The sequence below is a fragment of the Schistocerca piceifrons genome, chromosome 3 (assembly GCF_021461385.2).
Source record: "Schistocerca piceifrons isolate TAMUIC-IGC-003096 chromosome 3, iqSchPice1.1, whole genome shotgun sequence".
Lineage (NCBI taxonomy): Eukaryota > Metazoa > Arthropoda > Insecta > Orthoptera > Acrididae > Schistocerca > Schistocerca piceifrons.
In genome coordinates this window covers 217,718,271-217,739,193 of record NC_060140.1, presented here as the reverse complement: position 1 = coordinate 217,739,193, position 20,923 = coordinate 217,718,271, and the positions used below count along the sequence as shown (strand labels likewise).

Genomic DNA, 20,923 nt, shown 5'->3' with positions numbered 1-20,923 from the left:
CCATTTTGCACTTCCTGTCGATCTCATTTTTGAGATGGTTGTATTCCTTTTTGCCTGCTTTATTTACTGCATTTTTATATTTTCTCCTTTCATCAATTAAATTCACTATTTCTTCTGTTACCCAAGGATTTCTATTAGCCCTCGTCTTTTTACCTACTTGATCGTCTGCTGATTTCACTACTTCATCCCTCAGAGCTACCCATTCTTCTTCTACTGTATTTCTTTCCCCCATTCCTGTCAATTGTTCCCTTTTGCTCTCCCTGAAACTCTCTACAACCTCTAGTTCTTTCAGTTTATCCAGGTCCCATCTCCTTAAATTCCCACCTTTTTGCAGTTTCTTCAGTTTCAATCTGCAGTTCATAACCAAGAGATTGTGGTCAGAATCCATATCTGCCCCTGTAAATGTCTTACAGTTTAAAACCTGGTTCCTAAATCTCTGTCTTACCATTATATAATCTATCTGATACCTTTTAGTATCTCCAGGATTCTTCCAGGTATACAACCTTCTTTTATGATTCTTGAACCAAGTGTTAGCTATGATTAAGTTATGCTCTGTAAAATTCTACAAGGCGGCTTCCTCTTTCATTTCTTCCCCCCAATCCATATTCACCTACTATGTTTCCTTCTGTCCCTTTTCCTACTGACGAATTCCAGTCACCCATGACTATTAAATTTTCGTCTCCCTTCACTACCTGAATAATTTCTTTTATTTCGTCATACATTTCATCAATTTCTTCATCATCTGCAGAGCTAGTTGGCATATAAACTTGTACTACTGTAGTAGGCATGGGGTTTGTGTCTATCTTGGCCACAATAATGCGTTCACTATGCTGTTTGTAGTAGCTAACCCGCACTCCTATTTTTTTTATTCTGGGAATATGAATGCAAAATAGTCAGCAGTTTATCTGAATGTTTATGCACACTTGAGATGAACCCTCTAATATTGGTATGTATCTTCATAGGAGACATAGTAACAAATGTGTTCAGACAAGTGGTTCTACACACATCAAAAAAAGTTTAGCATACCCCAGTTCCCAGAACTCCTGAAGGTAGACGTTGACTGTGGATTTTGTATCACAGACACAGTTCCTTTGACTCTTCAGAAATGTCACTAAACCTACCCAAAGATGTCAACAACCATGCATAAGCAGTGCCTATTAGATGGAGGGGTCTGACAGCCGATCAATTCCAGTCATTCCACCAGGAAGGAGGTACACAGCTCATGTTGTCTGCAGTTCAACCATGCCTAGACAGTCAATACCACAGTTTGATCATGTCCGCATTGTTATTTTGTGCCAGGAAGGGCTCTCAACAAGGGAAGTGTCCAGGCGTCCCAGAGTTAAACAAAACGATGTTGTTCAGACATGGAGGAGATACAGAGAGACAGGAACTGTTGATGACATGCCTTGCTCAAGCCACCCAAGTGCTACTACCACAGTGGATGACTGCTACCTGTGCATTGTGGCTCAGAGGAACCCTGACAGCAATGCCACCACATTGAATAATGCTTTTTGTGCAGCCACAGGAAGTCGTGTTACTACTCAAACTGTGCACAATAGGCTGCATGATGCACAACTTCACTCCCGACGTCCATGGTGAGATCCATCTTCGCAACCATGACACCATGCAGCAAGGTACAGATGGGCCCAACAACATGCCAAATGGACCGCTCAGAATTGGCATCACATTCTCTTCACCGATGAGTGTCGCATATGCCTTCAACCAGACAATCATCGGAGACATGTCTGGAAGCGACTCGGTCAGGCTGAACACCTTAGACACACTGTCCAGCAAGTGCAGCAAGGTGGAGGTTCCCTACTGTTTTGGGATGGCATTATGTGGGACCAACGTGCACCGCTGATGGTCATGGAAGGCACCGTAACGGCTGTACGATACGTGAATGCCGTCCTCCGACCAATAGGGCAATCATATCAGCAGCATATTGGTGGGGCATTCGTCTTCATGGACAACAATTCGCATCCACATCATGCACATGTAGTGAATGACTTCCTTCAGGATAATGACATCACTTGACTAGAGTGGCCAGCATGTTCTCCAGACATGAACCCTATTGAGCATGCCTGGGATAGATTGAAAAGAGCTGTTTATGGATGATGTGACCCACCAACCACTCTGAGGGCTCTATGCCGAATTGCCATTGAGGGGTGGGACAATGTGTACCAACAGTGCCTTGATGAACTTGTGGATAGTATGCCACGACGAATACAGGCATGCATCAACGCAAGAGGATGTGCTACTGAGTATTAGAGGTACCAGTGTGTACAGAAATCTGGACCACCACCTCTGAAGGTCTCGCTGTATGGTGGTACAACATGCAATGTGTGGTTTTCATGAGCAATAAAAAGGGTGGAAATGACGTTTATGTTGATCTCTATTCCAATTTTCTGTACAGATTCTGGAACTCTCAGAACCAAGGTGATACAAAACTTTTTTTTTTATATGTGTAATTACAGCACAGAGTTCGGAAGTGTTTGTTTATCTGTAGAGTTCTTGTACTTGAAGAAACATAATGTTATTGCTGATCATCTCAACTTGCCTGATGCTTTCAAACAGAGTGTGGAATACTTAACACACAGCATTTTGCTTAGGTGCCACACTACCAGGAAAATATATAAAAGTTGTTTTTACCAGAAAGACCTAATCTTCTCCCGTTGCTCAGTTGGTGCAAGATCTGTAGTTGATACTAAGGATCCAAGAAATGCCGAGTCATTCGATTGACGGCTTGCTGACCTAGGCAGCAGATCTTGTCGACTACTTGAAGCACTAATGGTTCGTCTTTGTGAGGCGGAATCTGAAAAACAGATGTCTTTAGTTTGTATCAAACTAAGTGATTAAAAATTTTGCCACAAACAAGTTATCTGTCTGATTCATCAAAACAATCTGTCAAGCAGTGCAATATGTTATGATGAATTTCCTTAAGCACACAAATATTTTGATCAAAACTTTAAATCCACAGTGTCCAAATAAAATAGTTTATCATTAGTTTAATATTTCCTATTTCAGTGCTTAGTTTCACATGAAGTCATAACAGAGTCCTTGATAAATGATAAGTTTGTAATATCTTTATTTATCAGGTTGCACATATGAGACATATTAGAAATCAGGTTGTGTGCCAGACATGAAATCATACTATTGACAAGATACTTAAATAACTCAGTTCAGCTTTGCACTTGGAAATACCTCTCAGCATATCTGAATATCTGCTGTTTACTAGTGTTCACATTCTTTCAGTATCTACTGTCACTAAACATATTCATTTACATTCATGATTCTGACTATTGTGCCATTCTGAAGCAATAGCTCACATTGAAGTGAGCTATTTTTTTCCTCCTAAGGGGACATCATCCTCGTGTCTTGTAATGCGACTATGTAGGTAACTTTTCTAGATATTTCATATTTTATTCATAATGAATACAGGAAACAAAAACTAACATGAGTAAAAATATAGTGTAATAGAAGTAAAAATGTTTCCGTAAACATGGGTCCACAAATGAACCATTTGTGAGATAACTGCAAATGTGTGGTTATGAACTGCCACTGAGTGTGGAATACTGCTCTGATTAATACACTCCTGGAAATGGAAAAAAGAACACATTGACACCGGTGTGTCAGACCCACCATACTTGCTCCGGACACTGCGAGAGGGCTGTACAAGCAATGATCACACGCACGGCACAGCGGACACACCAGGAACCGCGGTGTTGGCCGTCGAATGGCGCTAGCTGCGCAGCATTTGTGCACCGCCGCCATCAGTGTCAGCCAGTTTGCCGTGGCATACGGAGCTCCATCGCAGTCTTTAACACTGGTAGCATGCCGCGACAGCGTGGACGTGAACCGTATGTGCAGTTGACGGATTTTGAGCGAGGGCGTATAGTGGGCATGCGGGAGGCCGGGTGGACGTACCGCCGAATTGCTCAACATGTGGGGCGTGAGGTCTCCACAGTACATCGATGTTGTCGCCAGTGGTCGGCGGAAGGTGCACGTGCCCGTCGACCTGGGACCGGACCGCAGCGATGCACGGATGCACGCCAAGACCGTAGGATCCTACGCAGTGCCGTAGGGGACCGCACCGCCACTTCCCAGCAAATTAGGGACACTGTTGCTCCTGGGGTATCGGCGAGGACCATTCGCAACCGTCTCCATGAAGCTGGGCTACGGTCCCGCACACCGTTAGGCCGTCTTCCGCTCACGCCCCAACATCGTGCAGCCCGCCTCCAGTGGTGTCGCGACAGGCGTGAATGGAGGGACGAATGGAGACGTGTCGTCTTCAGCGATGAGAGTCGCTTCTGCCTTGGTGCCAATGATGGTCGTATGCGTGTTTGGCGCCGTGCAGGTGAGCGCCACAATCAGGACTGTATACGACCGAGGCACACAGGGCCAACACCCGGCATCATGGTGTGGGGAGCGATCTCCTACACTGGCCGTACACCATTGGTGATCGTCGAGGGGACACTGAATAGTGCACGGTACATCCAAACCGTCATCGAACCCATTGTTCTACCATTCCTAGACCGGCAAGGGAACTTGCTGTTCCAACAGGACAATGCACGTCCGCATGTATCCCGTGCCACCCAACGTGCTCTACAAGATGTAAGTCAACTACCCTGGCCAGCAAGATCTCCGGATCTGTCCCCCATTGAGCATGTTTGGGACTGGATGAAGCGTCGTCTCACGCGGTCTGCACGTCCAGCACGAACGCTGGTCCAACTGAGGCGCCAGGTGGAAATGGCATGGCAAGCCGTTCCACAGGACTACATCCAGCATCTCTACGATCGTCTCCATGGGAGAATAGCAGCCTGCATTGCTGCGAAAGGTGGATATACACTGTACTATTGCCGACATTGTGCATGCTCCGTTGCCTGTGTCTATGTGCCTGTGGTTCTGTCAGTGTGATCATGTGATGTATCTGACCCCAGGAATGTGTCAATAAAGTTTCCCCTTCCTGGGACAATGAATTCACGGTGTTCTTATTTCAATTTCCAGGAGTGTATAAACGTAGCTGAAATATAACTTTTTGATGATATTTTTAAGAAATATAACAGTGCTTCAGAGTATTACACCTTACAACTCACTGTACATTCACACCTATTAAAAGATTCATTTTACATGTTGTTCTCACATTTCAATGCAAAATGGTCTCTTCTCAGCAGTTTAGTTATGAATTCTTTCACTCATCGCTGGATCATATTGTAAATGTTGACAAGACTGCACAGATCACAATTCCAGTTCTTCAATTTATCAACAGGAGTAATGTAAACTTCACTTTTGAGATGACACCAAACAGAAAAATTCAGAGGATTGAAGTCAGGTAATCTTGGAGACCAAGGACAGGCACTCTCCTCCTATCCCTCTTGGACAATATAGGTGGTTACATCAGAAGCAAAATGTTCCCCATCATACATGTACGATACTCCCTAGCATTGCACCAGGGGCATATTCTCCAGGAATCGCCGAAGATTCCACAGCAAAGTGAAGATACCCTCATCAATCACTTAAATTTTTTTATTTGTTTTTTATATGTGGCTGAGTGAGAAGACCATCTGTGATCCTCATCTACACCTTCAGTGACAAACATTGTTCATGTGATGATGCATGAATAGCATGTGTAACATTAAATTTATAATTAGATGAGAACTTAATCAGGAGGTTAAATTTCTAATACTTTTGTAGTAAATAAGACAATATTTCTTGCTGAAGGCAGTAATGGCTCATAACCACACATTCACAATCATCTCACGAATGATTCATTTGCAGATTCACGTTCACTGGCAAGTTTTTGCTTATATTATCATATAACTTCGCCCATGCCAGTTTTCACTATTAATTATACAGATTTTGTAAAAGATCATCGCACTTCACACAATAATACCTTTTGAATTCACATCATTACCAAACTCTTATTTGTCACTGTACATACACCATGTGAAAGATTTGACAACTAAGTTCAGTACTTGTACTATGTAAGTACTACTAACATAACATTTTTGTTATTTCTATATTTGTTATAGATCCAGTACTCTTCTATTTACAGGATAGCTACAATAATACATCAAAAAGAATGAAAATAATATAAGGAACAAAATCAACTGTTACAAAAACTTTGTGAATTAAGAGTTGTACGAAAATTAATCAGGTACACATTTTTTCAACAACTTGCCACGTTACCTTGTGGATAATGAGTACTGGTATGTCATCAAAATCTCTTAAAATTAGTTGTTTGGATGCTATTGCAATTAACAGTTACATTGAAAATCAATAACATTAAGTCACTTAATTTTATTGCCCTTAAATAAAATGCATGGTACACTACATGAAGAAAATAATCAAAATATATGTCCTTCACTTCTTTCCGTTCCCCAAACACTCCTCTACATGAGATTCACTATACAACAAATGTAATCAATATCAATAAAAATATTGATATCATGAAAGCTAGGACAAAATATTTAGTACACTTGACAATACATGTGACACAGAATTTTTTCAACAAATTAGCTACAGGATTTTGTTTCAATAGTTTAGGCATGATTTTCATATGTAATATTTATGATGAAAATTAATGAAAAAGATAGTGTCACAGTAATCAAATTAAGAACCACAAAATTATGCTATAAGATGTAAAAATAATTTATGCTTATCTTTTTAATTCTACCCAAATTCTCAGGGAGAAATGCTGTACTATGACCAAAACTTTTAAACAGGGGTGTCTAGACATGAGGAGAAAACTGTGTACCATGGGCAAAAAATCTGAAGTATTGGTTATCAGATATTCCTTTCATAATATACATTGCCTGACAGAAAAATTGAAGATCCAGAAGGGGAGGAAGAAATGAAATGAAACTTCGTAGTTCGAAAGGATATGTGATGTTATTTCAGACATTACAAAACTATGTCAAATTTACAAAGAACTTTGCAGTATGAACCCACTTAGCAGTAACATGCTGTGACTGCCACGGCACTGATTCAGCTGGGATGGGTGCCATAAAACAATTGTACCACCCCTGAGGCAAGCTGGCCACAACTGTAGTAACTGGTCCTTGATATCCCACATACTGCCACTGAGAAGGAGTTGATATCTGAGCTGATCCCTCATGTTCTATCAGGAACAGATCTGAGGACCTTCCTGACCACAGAAGTACCTCATAACATGCAAGCAGTTTATAGAGATGCAACTACTATTCGTAGATGAGCACTGTCCTGCTGAAAATTGGCACTATGATACTGTTGCATGAGAGGGAACACATGAGGATGACAGGCGTAAATGCGAAAGGGTTACAATGTGCTTGGAGCACTGTGTGGCAGTCTTCCTTTGTAGTGGCCAGATGTGGTCAACCAGGATGTTGATGGTGAGTATGCCTGCTCTCATGTTTCAATGCAGTCCAACAATGGGCCACTATCATATCCAGATGCCCCACAAATCTGGATATAGTATGATTCAACCTTCTGTCTGAATAGAGATCCATAATGAAGCTCCTGTCAAACTCTGTCAGGACCTGATAACGCTGTTTCATATAAGTATGCGACATCTCTGTGTGTACTTCACAATAATCACTCAACACCTGATACTGTTCACACTCCCTATGCTCCCCAGCAGGCCTGGTAACATCAATATGCACAAACAACACTAATTCATTCTGATGGTTATTCTACCTGTCACAGACAACTGCAGTTCTAATCATTTACATATCTGCTGGTGGTTTGAATGTGCATGAAGTTACATTGAAATCTAACCATGTCTTCTGGGTGCTTTTTTTGGGGGAGGGAGATTGGAAAGTAATGCACAAAAATTTTTGTCTCCTCTGGTACTGCAGCAGGAATATTGAAATTACATGATGACATAGATTGAAGTTTGCACTACAGGTGGTATTTTGTTTTCATGTGCAGCTCTAGTGAGAGAAGCCTGAACTATGAAACAAACATGGGACACATTTTACAGTCATCAACCTGTGTAGAGCAGCAAAGCATAGTTCGATATCTGTGGGACAAAGGACATAAACTGACTGAAATTCACAGGGACACGCATGGTGTGTATGGGGACAACTCTATGGACTGTAGCAATGTCCTTCTTCCAAGAAGGCCATGTGAACCTTTGCATTTCACCAGTAACAGCTGCAGCCCCACATAATGTTGGAGCCATTGAGGCGGTAATTTTGAACAACTGGCATGTGCAACTATGAACCTTATCACAGCAGTTCAACACTTCTTATGTTGCGGTGTATGATATTGTTCATGATACATTGAAATTTTGTAGAGATATTGCTTGCTAGGTGCCTAAAAATCTGACAGAAAACCAAAAGGGCTAGCAAGTGATGACAAACTTGGATCACATAATGCATTAAGCCACAGAAGGGCATGACTTTCTGAAAGGAATCGTCACTGGTCATGAGTCATGGGTATACCATTACACCCTCAAGACCAAAAAGGCCTCTGCAGGCTGGAAACACGTTGGTTCCTCAGTAGGAAAAAATTCAGAGTGACTCAATCTGCTAGGAAAGCGCTTGTGACAATATTCTGGGATATGCATCATGTGTTAGTGGTGGACTTGGCTGAACACAGAACCACTGTGAATGCTGCAGCCTACATTAAAACTTTAGTCAAGTTGCATCATGCCCTTCATGACAAATGCCACAACATTAATGCTGATAGTGTCAATCTTCTTCATGACAATGCTTGCCCTCATGCTGCTGTTCCTGTGGGAAGTACTCCAGCATCCACCATACAGTCTGGACCTTGCACCATCAGACTTTCAACTGTTTGGCCCCTTGAAGAAATTTCTGGCTGTCCAACACTCTGTGACCGATGTGGAATGAAATCAGAAGTCCACAGGGGTCTATACTCCCACCAAATGGACTTCTATGAACAGGGCATACTGAAACGGGTACCATGTTGGGAGAAATGTATTGAGGACATTGGTGATTATGTAGAAAAGTAGGTAAAAGATATATGTTCATTTGTGATTTTGTTTTGTTATGTTCATATTAAACATTTTGGTATTCAAATTATTGTGCATTAATTTCCGAATTTTGCTCATACATAAAATAAAGGAACAGCAAACATCACCCACAGCTGACTGATGTGTGGACGTTTGATGCACAGGAATGCACAACAGATATATATTTTTATACTATTTCTTTCTTTAGTAGATGTACACACGTATACACACATACACAACAATACAAATGCCAAAACACACATGCCAGTGGCCACAGCAAGACTGACTGTTGATTATCGATAGCAGTTATCTGGGCAGATGGAGGTGGGGAGGAACTAGGGAAGGACACACAAGACGAGGAGGGGATAGTGTGAGGGAGGTCTTTTCACAGATGACTCAGTGGATGCACAACAAGACAAAAGTGTTCAGAAGGTAGAGAATATATGGGGTAGGAAGAAGGTGTGGGAGAGAGCAGGGAAAGGGGGGTAAATGTAGGTGAGACAAGGAGAGGAAGATAGATTTGAGATGGGAGACATGGAGGGAAGAGAAAAAGGGAGAGGGGTGGAAAAGGGAGAGAGAGAGAGAGAGAGAATGAGAGAGAGAGAGAATGAGAGAGAGAGAGAGAGAGAGAGAGAGACAGAGAGGAAGGGGAGGAGAGGGAGAGAGGGAGAGGGAGAGGGGGGAGAGAGAGAGAGAGAGAGAGAGAGAGAGAGAGAGAGAGAGAGAGAGAGAGAGAGAGAATGCCTGCATGTTGGGAGGGGGGGGGGGGGTTGAGGCAAGATGGTGGGAGATGGCAGTACATGATCTGGATGGGGGAAACACTGGTGTGAACAGAAGAGAGAAGGGATAAGGTAAGACGTGACAGTAGAAAACAGATCAGTGGTGGTTTAGGCCAGGAGCATTGTTAGAGTGCAGGATATGCTGGAGAAACAATTTCTATCTGCATACTTCAGATAAACTGCTTCTGGAAGTACCTAAATGGCTCACATAGTGAAGCAGCTGTTGAAGTCATTAGTGTTGTGGTGCGCAGCATGTTCAGCACACATATGGTCAAGTTTGTGGTTTGCCACGGTCTGGAAGTGACCATTCATGCACGTAGACAGTTGACTTCTGGTCCATCCTGCCTTTTATATGGCAGAAAATATCACTGAGTGGACTGGGGTCGAGCTTTTCAAGGCCAGGCCAGGGTGAAAAGTTCTCCCACATCCTTCACCAAGGCTTCAAGTATCTCTCGTCGTGTCCTGAGATGAGGAATATTCTACCCACATAATCCAACATCATGTTCTGCCACCCAACCCATCTACAGAATATCCTTGTCCATCCCTGTTCATATCCTGCTCCCAATCAGGGACTCCATGGGTCATTCCCTTGTGGTCAAACCAGATGTAAGACCTATCCTGTGTACCCACCAAGTACCTTCTACCTCCCCCCTGCAGTCCAGCCACTGTCATTTCCTATTTTGGAACAGACAGGGTCACATGTGAAAGCATTCATGTTATACATCAGCAACACTGCAATAACTGTACAGCATTTTATGTGGACATAACAAGTAACCAACGGTCTACTCACTTGAATGGTCACCACCAAACAGTGGCAAACTGCAAAGTTGACCACCCACTTGTCAAACATGCAGCGCACCACAATGCAAGTGACTTCAACAGTTGCTTCACTATGTGAGCCATTCAGATTCTCCCTTCCAGCTCTAGTTTCTTTGAACTATATATGTGGAAATTATATCTCTAACAGCATGCCCTGTGCTCTCGCAATCCCCCTGGCCTAAGCCTCCACTAATCGGTTTCCCACTGCCTCACCTTACCTTTTCCCTTCTCTCTTCTGTCTACACCACTCCTTCCCCATCCAGATGACGTGCAGCCTTCTCCCACCACTCTGTCTCTCCCTCTCCTATTTGAACAACCCCCCCCCTCCCCTCCCCTACAGTCTCTCTATCTCTGCCATATATCATCAGTTTTATACAACAGAGGCCAGTGCATAACTATTTTCTTGGTTAGTGTGTTTATCATGGAATAATCACTCTAGAATAGTATAACTGAAAAAAGCACAGTTCTCTTTGAACACTGCAGCTGCTCAGACACAGAACAATATTTCCATTTATTATCATACTTAATACTGAATATCTGATTAGTTTTAGATAGAATTGTCAATACAAAAATTATAAATAATTAATAATAAACTCTGTCAATCACTGTTAATCTTTTTGTACATATAAAGTTGGGTCCCAGTAGTTTGTTTGAATTTTGTGTGAACAGTGGGAAAAAATGTGAATGAGAATCCAGATTTGGGGTTAGGCCCTGCAAATATTGTGATAAAACACAAGTTTTTTTTACTGTGGGTGGAAGAAAGTGCATCCCTATGGGACAATGAGCATCATGAGAGCTTACAGGCCTTCAGAATCCATACTAAAATGGAATGTTCTATGCTATCCTGAAGAAAAATACTTCTGAAATTGTAGAATCACTAACACTGTAACAAATACTTTTCTTCTGATGTTTTCACAGGCTTTTAAAATGCTCTGTCACTTTGAAGATAAGAACAGATTTTGAAAAGTGTTGTCCACAGCTATGACAGTGTCTGTTCTAGTATCAAAGATAATGAATGCACATGAATAGTAGAAATCCATAACAATAACACTTTGTAAGACAGCTAAAGCATTTGACTACATATCACACTAGACCTTGGTGAGCAAATTGAAGTGCTATGATTTTATAAGGTCGCCCTCATTATCTTATGGTCCAAGTTAGATGACAAATGGTATCCATCCAAGGATTAATGACATGTGGACAGATGCTAGAATACAATGTGCCTCAGTAATACCAAAGGTTTTTCATCAATTGCTTTGAAATTTTGACACAAATGTTCCATTAAAATACTTAGGTGTTTTATATACCTACTGGAGCGTTATCTTATAATATATAAATAGATATTTAATATAGAAAGGGGAAACATTGTTGCCAAAAATCTCAAAAAGTACTTGACCAATTTATTTCAAACTTTTACTTGCTACTCTAATGAACACACATGCACACACACAGACATATAAATAAAGGGGAAACATTGTTACCAAGCATCTTGAAAAGTTCTTGATCAGTTTACTTCATATTTTCACATGTACCCTAATGAACATTTGGATGGCCATAGGATATATATATTCATCCTGTGGCCATCCAAATCTTGAAAAGTTCTTGACTGATTTACTTATTTCTACATGATACTCTAATGAACATTTGGATGGCCATAATATATATATAATCTCTCTCTCTCTCTCTCTCTCTCTCTCTCTCTCTCTGTGTGTGTGTGTGTGTGTGTGTGTGTGTGTGTGTGTGTGTGTGTGTGTGTCCATCAGAGTATCATGTAAAAATATGAAACATTCATATGGATACAGGCTACATGCGTTTTTAAATGACAATGTACAGGTTTTCTGTTAAAACCAATCATGAGAAAGTAAATGCTGCCTTTTGCTCTGCTGTGAATATATGCAGTTATGTTTTCTTCCTCACAATAGTTATTGTGAGAAAGGCATTTAAACCCTTAGAAGAACTGTTTCTTCCTTACACATTATTTCTTATTATATATGTTTTTAAACAAAAGTTGTGCACACAAAAGTGTTCTGTTTTGTTTGCTTCCTTGCAGCTGGTTTTCACAGAAAACAGAAAAGATATATTTATGGATTGTCAGCTTATGACTAGAACAGCCCTACTACTACAGAACCTGAAATTGTTGTAACAATAAACAAGTGTCAAGATCAGAGAGAGATACTGGAGTAGATGGCCAGAGAACAGGGAGAGCAAATAGGCATAAAGAGGGGGGAGGAGGAGCACAGCCAGCTCTAGGGGAGGAGGTGGTGATCGTGCCACTGCCCAGGATGAAAGACTTTTAGGGGCAGCAAGATCTTTTAAATTTTTATATATCTCCAAATGGATGCATTAAATAAGACAATGAAAGTTGTGCTTAAATGAAGAAGTGTGGGAATAAGCTGGAAATACAATTTCTTTCACAAAATCTAGTGACTTACTGGAAATTATCTGTGGCATTATGAAACAGATGACAAATGAAGCACTGCAGTTTTTGTACTTCCTTCTTATGTCAATCAATACTATAATAAATAAATACATAATTAGTAAAATATGTCCCTCCCATTACGTGCCACAGTCTTTTGAGTCCAGACTAGGTATCTCTACCCTTCCTATTCACTTCATTGTAAGTGACTTGTATTGTGATATTCCTGTCTTTCCCTGAACATTTTTGTACTTCCTTCTCTTGTCAATTAACACTATAGCCTGTTTACTTGTCTTGTTACCTGAGATCCTTTTTCTGCTCAGAACTCTTTGACACGATTTGAAAAATTCCATCCTTCTGCAATTTCTAACAACATAAGCAAGTTGCCACTGTGCAGTGCTGTAGTGAACAGTCATTCAGTATTTAGTGAACTTGGTCCATTTGTTTCTTTGTCTTTGTTGTGTGTTATGAATATATTCTGCATGTGAAGATAAATGTCTACAAAAATAAGGGCTTTCTGAAACCTGTTTCTCCGATGCATTATTTATGCCACTAAAAGTAATCAGTAATGAGCACAATCCGTGAGCTTTGTAAGTACTGCAAGAACTTCACTCCCTACTTGTCACACTCCCTGCAGCATTCATGAAGCTCCTCTCTCAACATCACATGATCCACTCTGTTCTGATAACAAAAGAAATTGAACAGATTTTAGTTTTATACTCTGTGAGTGGTATAATTTAATTTTGGCTGACATAATTAGTTTTGGAGTTGTAACTCAAGATGTATCATACTGTAAACATTTCACTTATGCTTCACTGACTGGTGGTTCACACCTGGCTATGGTCTTAAAGACACATTCACATCAAAAAGACAGATGAGCAAGTGTGGTATATGAAAATAAGACATCATTGATGAATGACATTGTGAAAAAAGTTGACAATGTCTGAAAATGCATAGACGAGAAGGGGTGGGGGTGAGGGGTAGAATTTGAAATTTTCACACGGGGTGACAGAAATCCTGAAGCAGGCCCTGAGAAAGAGATAGGTAGACAGAGAGGGAATGGAGGAGGAGGAGAAGGAGGAGGAGATAGGCTGAGAGAGGGGAGAGGAGGTGATAGAGAGAGGTGGGAGGATAAACAGACTGACAAAGAGAGGGGAAGGGGGAGATGGACAGAGAGAGGGGTAGAAGGAGATTAGGACATGTATCCAATTCCCATACATATTGAGCAACTGCAAACCATTGCCAGTTTCACTACTTCCTGATATTCATAAATGAATTGGACAGATCTTATTGTTTACAGATGACACAATCTTATTAGATATTGGGGGGAAGACCCCATTCAGGCAATGTACTATTCAATATGGCCAGAAAAATTATTCAAAAACAGGAATTCTCAATGAGCTGTGGAGAGATTCACGACAGGAATTACTAGAAGAGACAGAAAATCAAATAAATAGATCATGGAACAAATAGATGATGTAATTATTACTGTTATAAAGATGAAATGAAGGTGAGTAGATTATGTAACAGTGTTAATGGACGCTAAATACAATAGAAAAACATTTTGCTGGTTTCCAACAGATTGAAAGACTGAGGCAATGATTAGGGGAAAGGTGGACAGATGGCATGAAATATGTAGGAGCAACATGGATGTGTATAGCTAAAGATTGTAATGCATGGAGAAGTCCAGAAGTGACTTTTATCCAGCAGTGGATGTTAAATATGCTGCTTCTGCTGCTGCTGCTGCTGCTGCTGATGATGATGATACATATGGCTAAAAGTCTGATAGTTATTTCAATCTTTTTTCATTAATCCTTGAAGGTAAAATGGACAAGCTAATTGGGTGATCTTTCCATACTTACAAGAATCAACAGAGAGGGGCAGACTGTTGGGTCGTGACTGTTGTGTGATTCTTTGTGGCAGTGCCATTTGCAGCACCATCTTGTCACCAATGCTAGAGACCTGCAAAGTAAAGACAAACACATAAAAACAATTATGTGAATGGACTGATCAATGTGATTTATTATAATAAAATGACAGAACCTATTTGGATAGCTAATATCTTAAGCACTAAGAGAAAGTAGATCAAAAAGGAAAATGCCTGTTAAGTTTGCACTGCAGCATATTTTCTTTCAGACTAGAACCATCAGAGAGCCCTTATTGTTTTCAAGCAAACAAGATATGAAATCTATGGTGCCTTTCAAAGGGACACCACAGTGCACAGATCTTCCTATAAATCACATAACATTCAACAGGATGAGAAGAAATGAAATTTAGGCAGATTTGCATTGCATGGCCTGTTTAGCTCAGTGTGTCATGGGTCTTTCTTCTGAAGCAATATTTTCTGCACAGTTTCATAAGTAGTGTTACTGATTGCCCATAGAGATGACAATGATATACCAGAAATATCAATATTTTATAGAAATAATATCATTATTCATATGTTGATATTACAGTATTTATACATCAATAACATCATTACATTTCACTGACATATTGGACTTTAATAATTTATTTCATTAGTACCGTACTTGTACTGGATACTAAATATATAAGCAATCACTGTTTTTCACTCATCCCATCAAATAAACTTACCAAAATGAATGTTAATTAAATATTTTAAGTATCACATTGACATATGATACCTCAATTCCTCTACATATATAGTTATTACTTAATCATCTCTTAATGAATTGCTTTTACTTCATAGTGTTCTAAATAGTTCACACATATTTTTCAAATCACTGTATAAATGCTGAATAACTTCATTAATTCTCAGTGTATCTGGAGCCACACACCTGATGGGAGCCAGTGACTGCACTGACCATTCAACATGACTTGTTTCAATCGAAAAAAGAAGGTTTCAGTCATTAGGTTTTCACAGACCTTAATATTAAAATAGGACAGTACACTGTCATGTTGCACCAACTTCATCTAATAGACAAGAGATACATTTCCAATGACTGCCCCGGAACCTCTTGAATTAATACCAGGTAATGTTGCATATTAATGACCTTATAGACAATATTAATAATAATCTCAGACTTTTTACAGAAGATACAGCTATCTGTAATGAAGTACTGTCTGAAAGAAGCAGCATAAATATTTAGTCAGATCTTGATATAGCAAAGATTGGCAACTTGCTTTAAATGCTCAAAACTGTAAAATTGTGCACTTCACAAAATGAAGAAACATAGTGAATCACTGTTGGACTCGACCATCGCATACAAATACCTGGGTTTAACACTTTGTAAGAATATGAAATTGAATGATCACATAGGCTTAACCATGGGTAAAGCAGATTGTAGACTTCAGTTTATTGGTAGAATAGTGGGTGAAGTGCAGTCAGTATATAAAGGAGATTGCTTGAAAATCACTTGAATGACCTCCATTCTAGAATACTGCTCAAGTATGTGGGACCCATACCAAATAGGACTGAAAGGGGATAAATATACAGAGAAGGGCAGCACAAATGGTCACGGGAAAATGTCACTGACATGTTGAAAGAACTGAACTGGCAGACTCTTGAAGATAGATGTAAACTATTCTGAGAAAGTCTACTAACAAAGTTCCAAGAACCAGCTGCAAATGATGGCTCTAGGAATATAATACAATCCCCTACGTATCTCTCACATACGAATTGTAAGGATAAGATTAGAATAGTTACAGTAGGCACAGAGGCACTCAAACAATCACTCTTCTCCCACTCCATATGTGAATGGAATGGGAAGAAATCCTAATAACTGGTACAATGGGGCACATCCTCTGCCTTGCACTTCATGGTGGTCTGCAGAGTGTAGGAGTAGATATAAATGTAGATGTAATGTGCACAAGAACTCATGTACCCTGAAGCAAGTGGAGAGGGGGCAAAGGGAAAAATACAGTGTAGTCAGGTGTTTTTCTTCCACGAAAATGATTTAAAAGTTGATATTACACAGGTTTTACATGGTCAGAACTGGAACTTTTTATGGCTAACACGTGCCATTCACCTTCCAAAATATTAAAAATACTCCATAGCCACAAGATCACCAACAAACTGTTGTATGAGTGCCCTTGAACGTGCACCTTTCAAACAGAATGGCAGAAAATAAGGTCCTGTTAGCTGATCTTGTACAATCACCACCCAAAAATTTATAGAGACTAAATGATAGTGAGCCAAGATGACAATAACATAAGATATTGCAGTTGCAATAGTTGAAGATGCCATCATGACTGAAACAGATCTAATTTATGAACAATACAAACTGTTCTTAGTTCCACACTCTAGTAATGCACTAGTTACTGTCCAATGGTACAACTGAATTCTAGGTTCAAAATCATTTGGTTCCCCTGTTTGCACACATTGTTTATGACATAGCTGCAGCTACTGTTTCACCAGTACTCTTCACACTGTGTTCTTCAAAATGTGGATTTCACTGGCATGTTGGCAGGTAGTTACTGAAAAATCTTCTCCTACATGTCCCGAGATGACTCCTCAAATCCTACTATGTGAATAATTCTTCATCATGAACTTTGTTTAGGTCTCTGTAGCATTAATGATTTAGTTTTTCGTAAATATTGACCTGAATTTCTTTTAATGAAGATGGCACTTGATGGGAAAACTTTTTCCTGTACACTCATTTGGCTTTCTCAGTATGGTATTACATGCTGCTTCATCATAGTTATATTAAGCAGATGTCTGCAAGTTCCTGTAATGAATAATGCTACATCTTTGATAAGCTGTTATTTTAAACCATTCCCTGGCCCAGTATCTTGTTTTCTTCTTCTTTAAACACAGTACCAGAGGCAGTGCTAGAAATGCACTATCTGCATTTGCAGCCATTCTCACTAGTGCCAAAATACAGCTTGCACGAAAAGTGTCTGCTTCAAAAGTAAAGTTAAATCAATAAGCTTTCTTGTATCATATGAATGCAGATCTGAGTTGCGTTTGAAATTTTCAGTGCACGTTTTTACACACAAAAAAGTGTAATTAACATAAGAAGGTGCACTGAAAATCAAAAAACTGCTCAAATCTGCAGTCATATAATACAAGAATGTGCAATGATATATCCGTGTAAAAAGAGTAATCATGGCTATTGCATAGAAACAAAACAAAACATTCAAGATACAAAATTGTGTAGCAAACTTCTGGCACAAATAAAAAAATATCTACATATAAAGAAACAATAAATAAGCTCTTCTTATTTAAACATAGTGCCAAAGTCAATGCCAGGAGTACTTTACTGCATTTGTGGCCATTCTCATTACTGTCAAAATATTCATAAACATGAACAGCAACTGCTTCAGTGTGAGATTAAACTGATGAATGTAGTCTGAACATGTATGGGCTTGCTCGGTAAATTCGTGGGTAGATAAGAGTGATTTCATCAAACATGTTTGATCGTTTACGGAACCTCTAAAGACACCTTGTACAAATTTGGTTTGTACTACAAAAATATTATTGGGATTGGAACAGATAATGCTAGTGCTATGATGAGAGTAAATAATGATGTACATGGAAAACTGAAAAAAAGGACACTCCAAGGCTCATGTTCAACGTGGGTGTCATCCCAATCAGCTTGCCATCTCTCACACTGCAGAAGGGACAATGCCAAGGAATATACAATTTATGGCTTCCAAAACATATAAGAGGTTCGTTCAATCTACAGTTTGGCATTTGGGTATAAAGAACTGTACAGAATGATTAATGAACTTCATGACTGACGAAAAATCGGTAGAGCTTGTGAACCGCAGTGGCTGTCAGTATACTCCACTGTAGACAGGATATTAAACCAGTGGAATGAACTGAAGACACATTTTGAGATACCACACCAAAACTGTGCCACTGCATTATTATATAATACACTGAGGTGACAAAAGTCATGGGATAGCGATTTTCACAAATATAGATGGCAGTAGTATCATGTATATGAGGTATAAAAGGGCAGTGCATTGATGCAGCTATCATTTTCACTTAAATGATTCATGTGAAAAGGTTTCCAACATGATTATACTGCACAAGTGGTATTAACAGACTTTGAACATGAAATGGTAGCTGGAACCAGACATATGGGACATTCCATTGCAGAAATCATTAGGAAACTCAGTATTCTGAGGCCCACTGTGTCAAGAGTGTGCTGAAAACACCAATGCAGACAATATCTCTCACCACGGACAATGCAGTGGCCAACATCCTTCACTTAATGACCGAAAGTAGCTATGTAGCATTGTCAGTGCAGCAACACTGCATGAAACAACCACAGAAATCAATATGTGACATACAACGAATGTATCTGTCAGGACAGTGTGGCAAAATTTGACGTTAATGGGCTCTGGCAGTAGACAACCAATGTATGTGCCTTTTCTAACAGCGCAACATCCCTTGCAGTGCTCTCCTGATCTCATGACCTTTTCAGTTGGACCCTACATGACTAGAAAACTGAGGCCTGGTCAGATGAGTCCTGATTTTAGTTGGCAAGAGCTGATGGTAAGGTTTGAGTGGGGCGAAGATCCCACAAAGCTATGGGCTCAAGTTGTCAACAAGGCATGTGCAAGCTAGTGGTGGCTGTGTTTATATGGAATGGACCAGGTCCTCTGGCCCACCTGACCAATTGTTGACCTGAAATATTTGTGTTCGGCTACTTGGAGACCACCTGTAGCCATCATGAACTTATTGCTCCTAAATAATAATGGAATTTTTATGGATGACAATGCACCATGTCACTGGCCACAATTTTTCTCAATTGGTTTGAAGAGCATTCTGGACAATTTTCCACCCAGATCGACCGACATGAATCCCGTGCCATATAACAAGAGGTCAGTTCATTCACAAAATCCTGCACTGGCGACAATTTCTCAATTATGAATGGCAATAGAGGTAGCATGGCTCAATACTTCTGCAGCGGACTTCCAACAACTTGTTGAGCCCATGCAGCATCGAGTTGCTGCATTACACAAGGCAAAAGGAGGTCCAACACAATATTAGGAGGTATATCATGACTTTAGTCACCTCAGTGTATGAACAAAGTAGAAAGCGATTTGACTTTATTTTCATTTTTATGCCCTATGCCTTGGCCTCTGGAGTGGTCATACCACATCTGGACACTGATCCTCTAACTGTAAGGTTACAGATTTGAATAGAAGATAAGACAACTGAAAAGAAGAAATTTGATAACTGAGCAAGCTGTACGTGAACTTCATCAACAACACATTAAATTTATAATAAATGCAATACATCACCTCCATTTGAGTTAAAATAGTATAGCACTTGCAATCAATAATATAAACCAAACGCATTTTCAGCATCATTTGATAATGACAATATAATTTTTGTGGTTGTTCCAGAGTTCAGTACCTGATAATATTGAAGTGCTTCAGAAAAATAATTTGCTGTCTTATAAAAATGTGCTGAAGGTTCACAAATAATCTTTAATTCCCCTATTACCCCATTTCCAATATTCAAATAACGAAATATCAGTTATAGAAATGTAATTGAACATTGTAAACTTTATACAGTAGGGAGCGAGTTAGAGAACTCTTTAGAATTTTGGTCACAGATTACACAGTTTGAAGATGCAACTGGTAAAAATTCATTCACAGAATTGTGTGATTTTGCTTTTTTCATTTTGTTATAACCTTATTTGAATGCTGAAGTCGCAAGGTTATTACTGTCATGAATGTAACAAAATAAAAAAGTGCATTATTATCAGAGTCCATCAAAATGTATCAGTCATTGTCAGAATTAGTGGATGTTAGGGCAGGTGAGGACAGTAACAGATAATTTGCAACGATGAATTGTTTGTTTTGTTGCTCAGAAAATACAGCGAATTGCCATAAAGGAAGGTGTTTTTAAAACAATTTAATTAATGTAGATTTATGAATAAAGTTATATGTAGATATTTATCTCTGTGTATACATTACTTGCCTGAATGTAATCCTTCAGAACATGTATTATTGCAAGATACATTTCCACAATTA

At 39.7% G+C, this 20,923-nt stretch overlaps 1 protein-coding gene across 1 annotated transcript in view; it reads right to left on the bottom strand.

Moving 5' to 3' along the window:
* Window positions 1–20,923, bottom strand: part of LOC124788523 (proton channel OtopLc-like) — a 220,359-nt gene that overhangs the window by 107,711 nt on the left and 91,725 nt on the right. Inside the window, exon 6 of the mRNA XM_047255793.1 lies at window positions 14,826–14,929. Within this exon, the coding sequence (XP_047111749.1) occupies window positions 14,826–14,929 (104 nt within the window). The remainder of the gene's footprint in view (window positions 1–14,825; window positions 14,930–20,923) is intronic.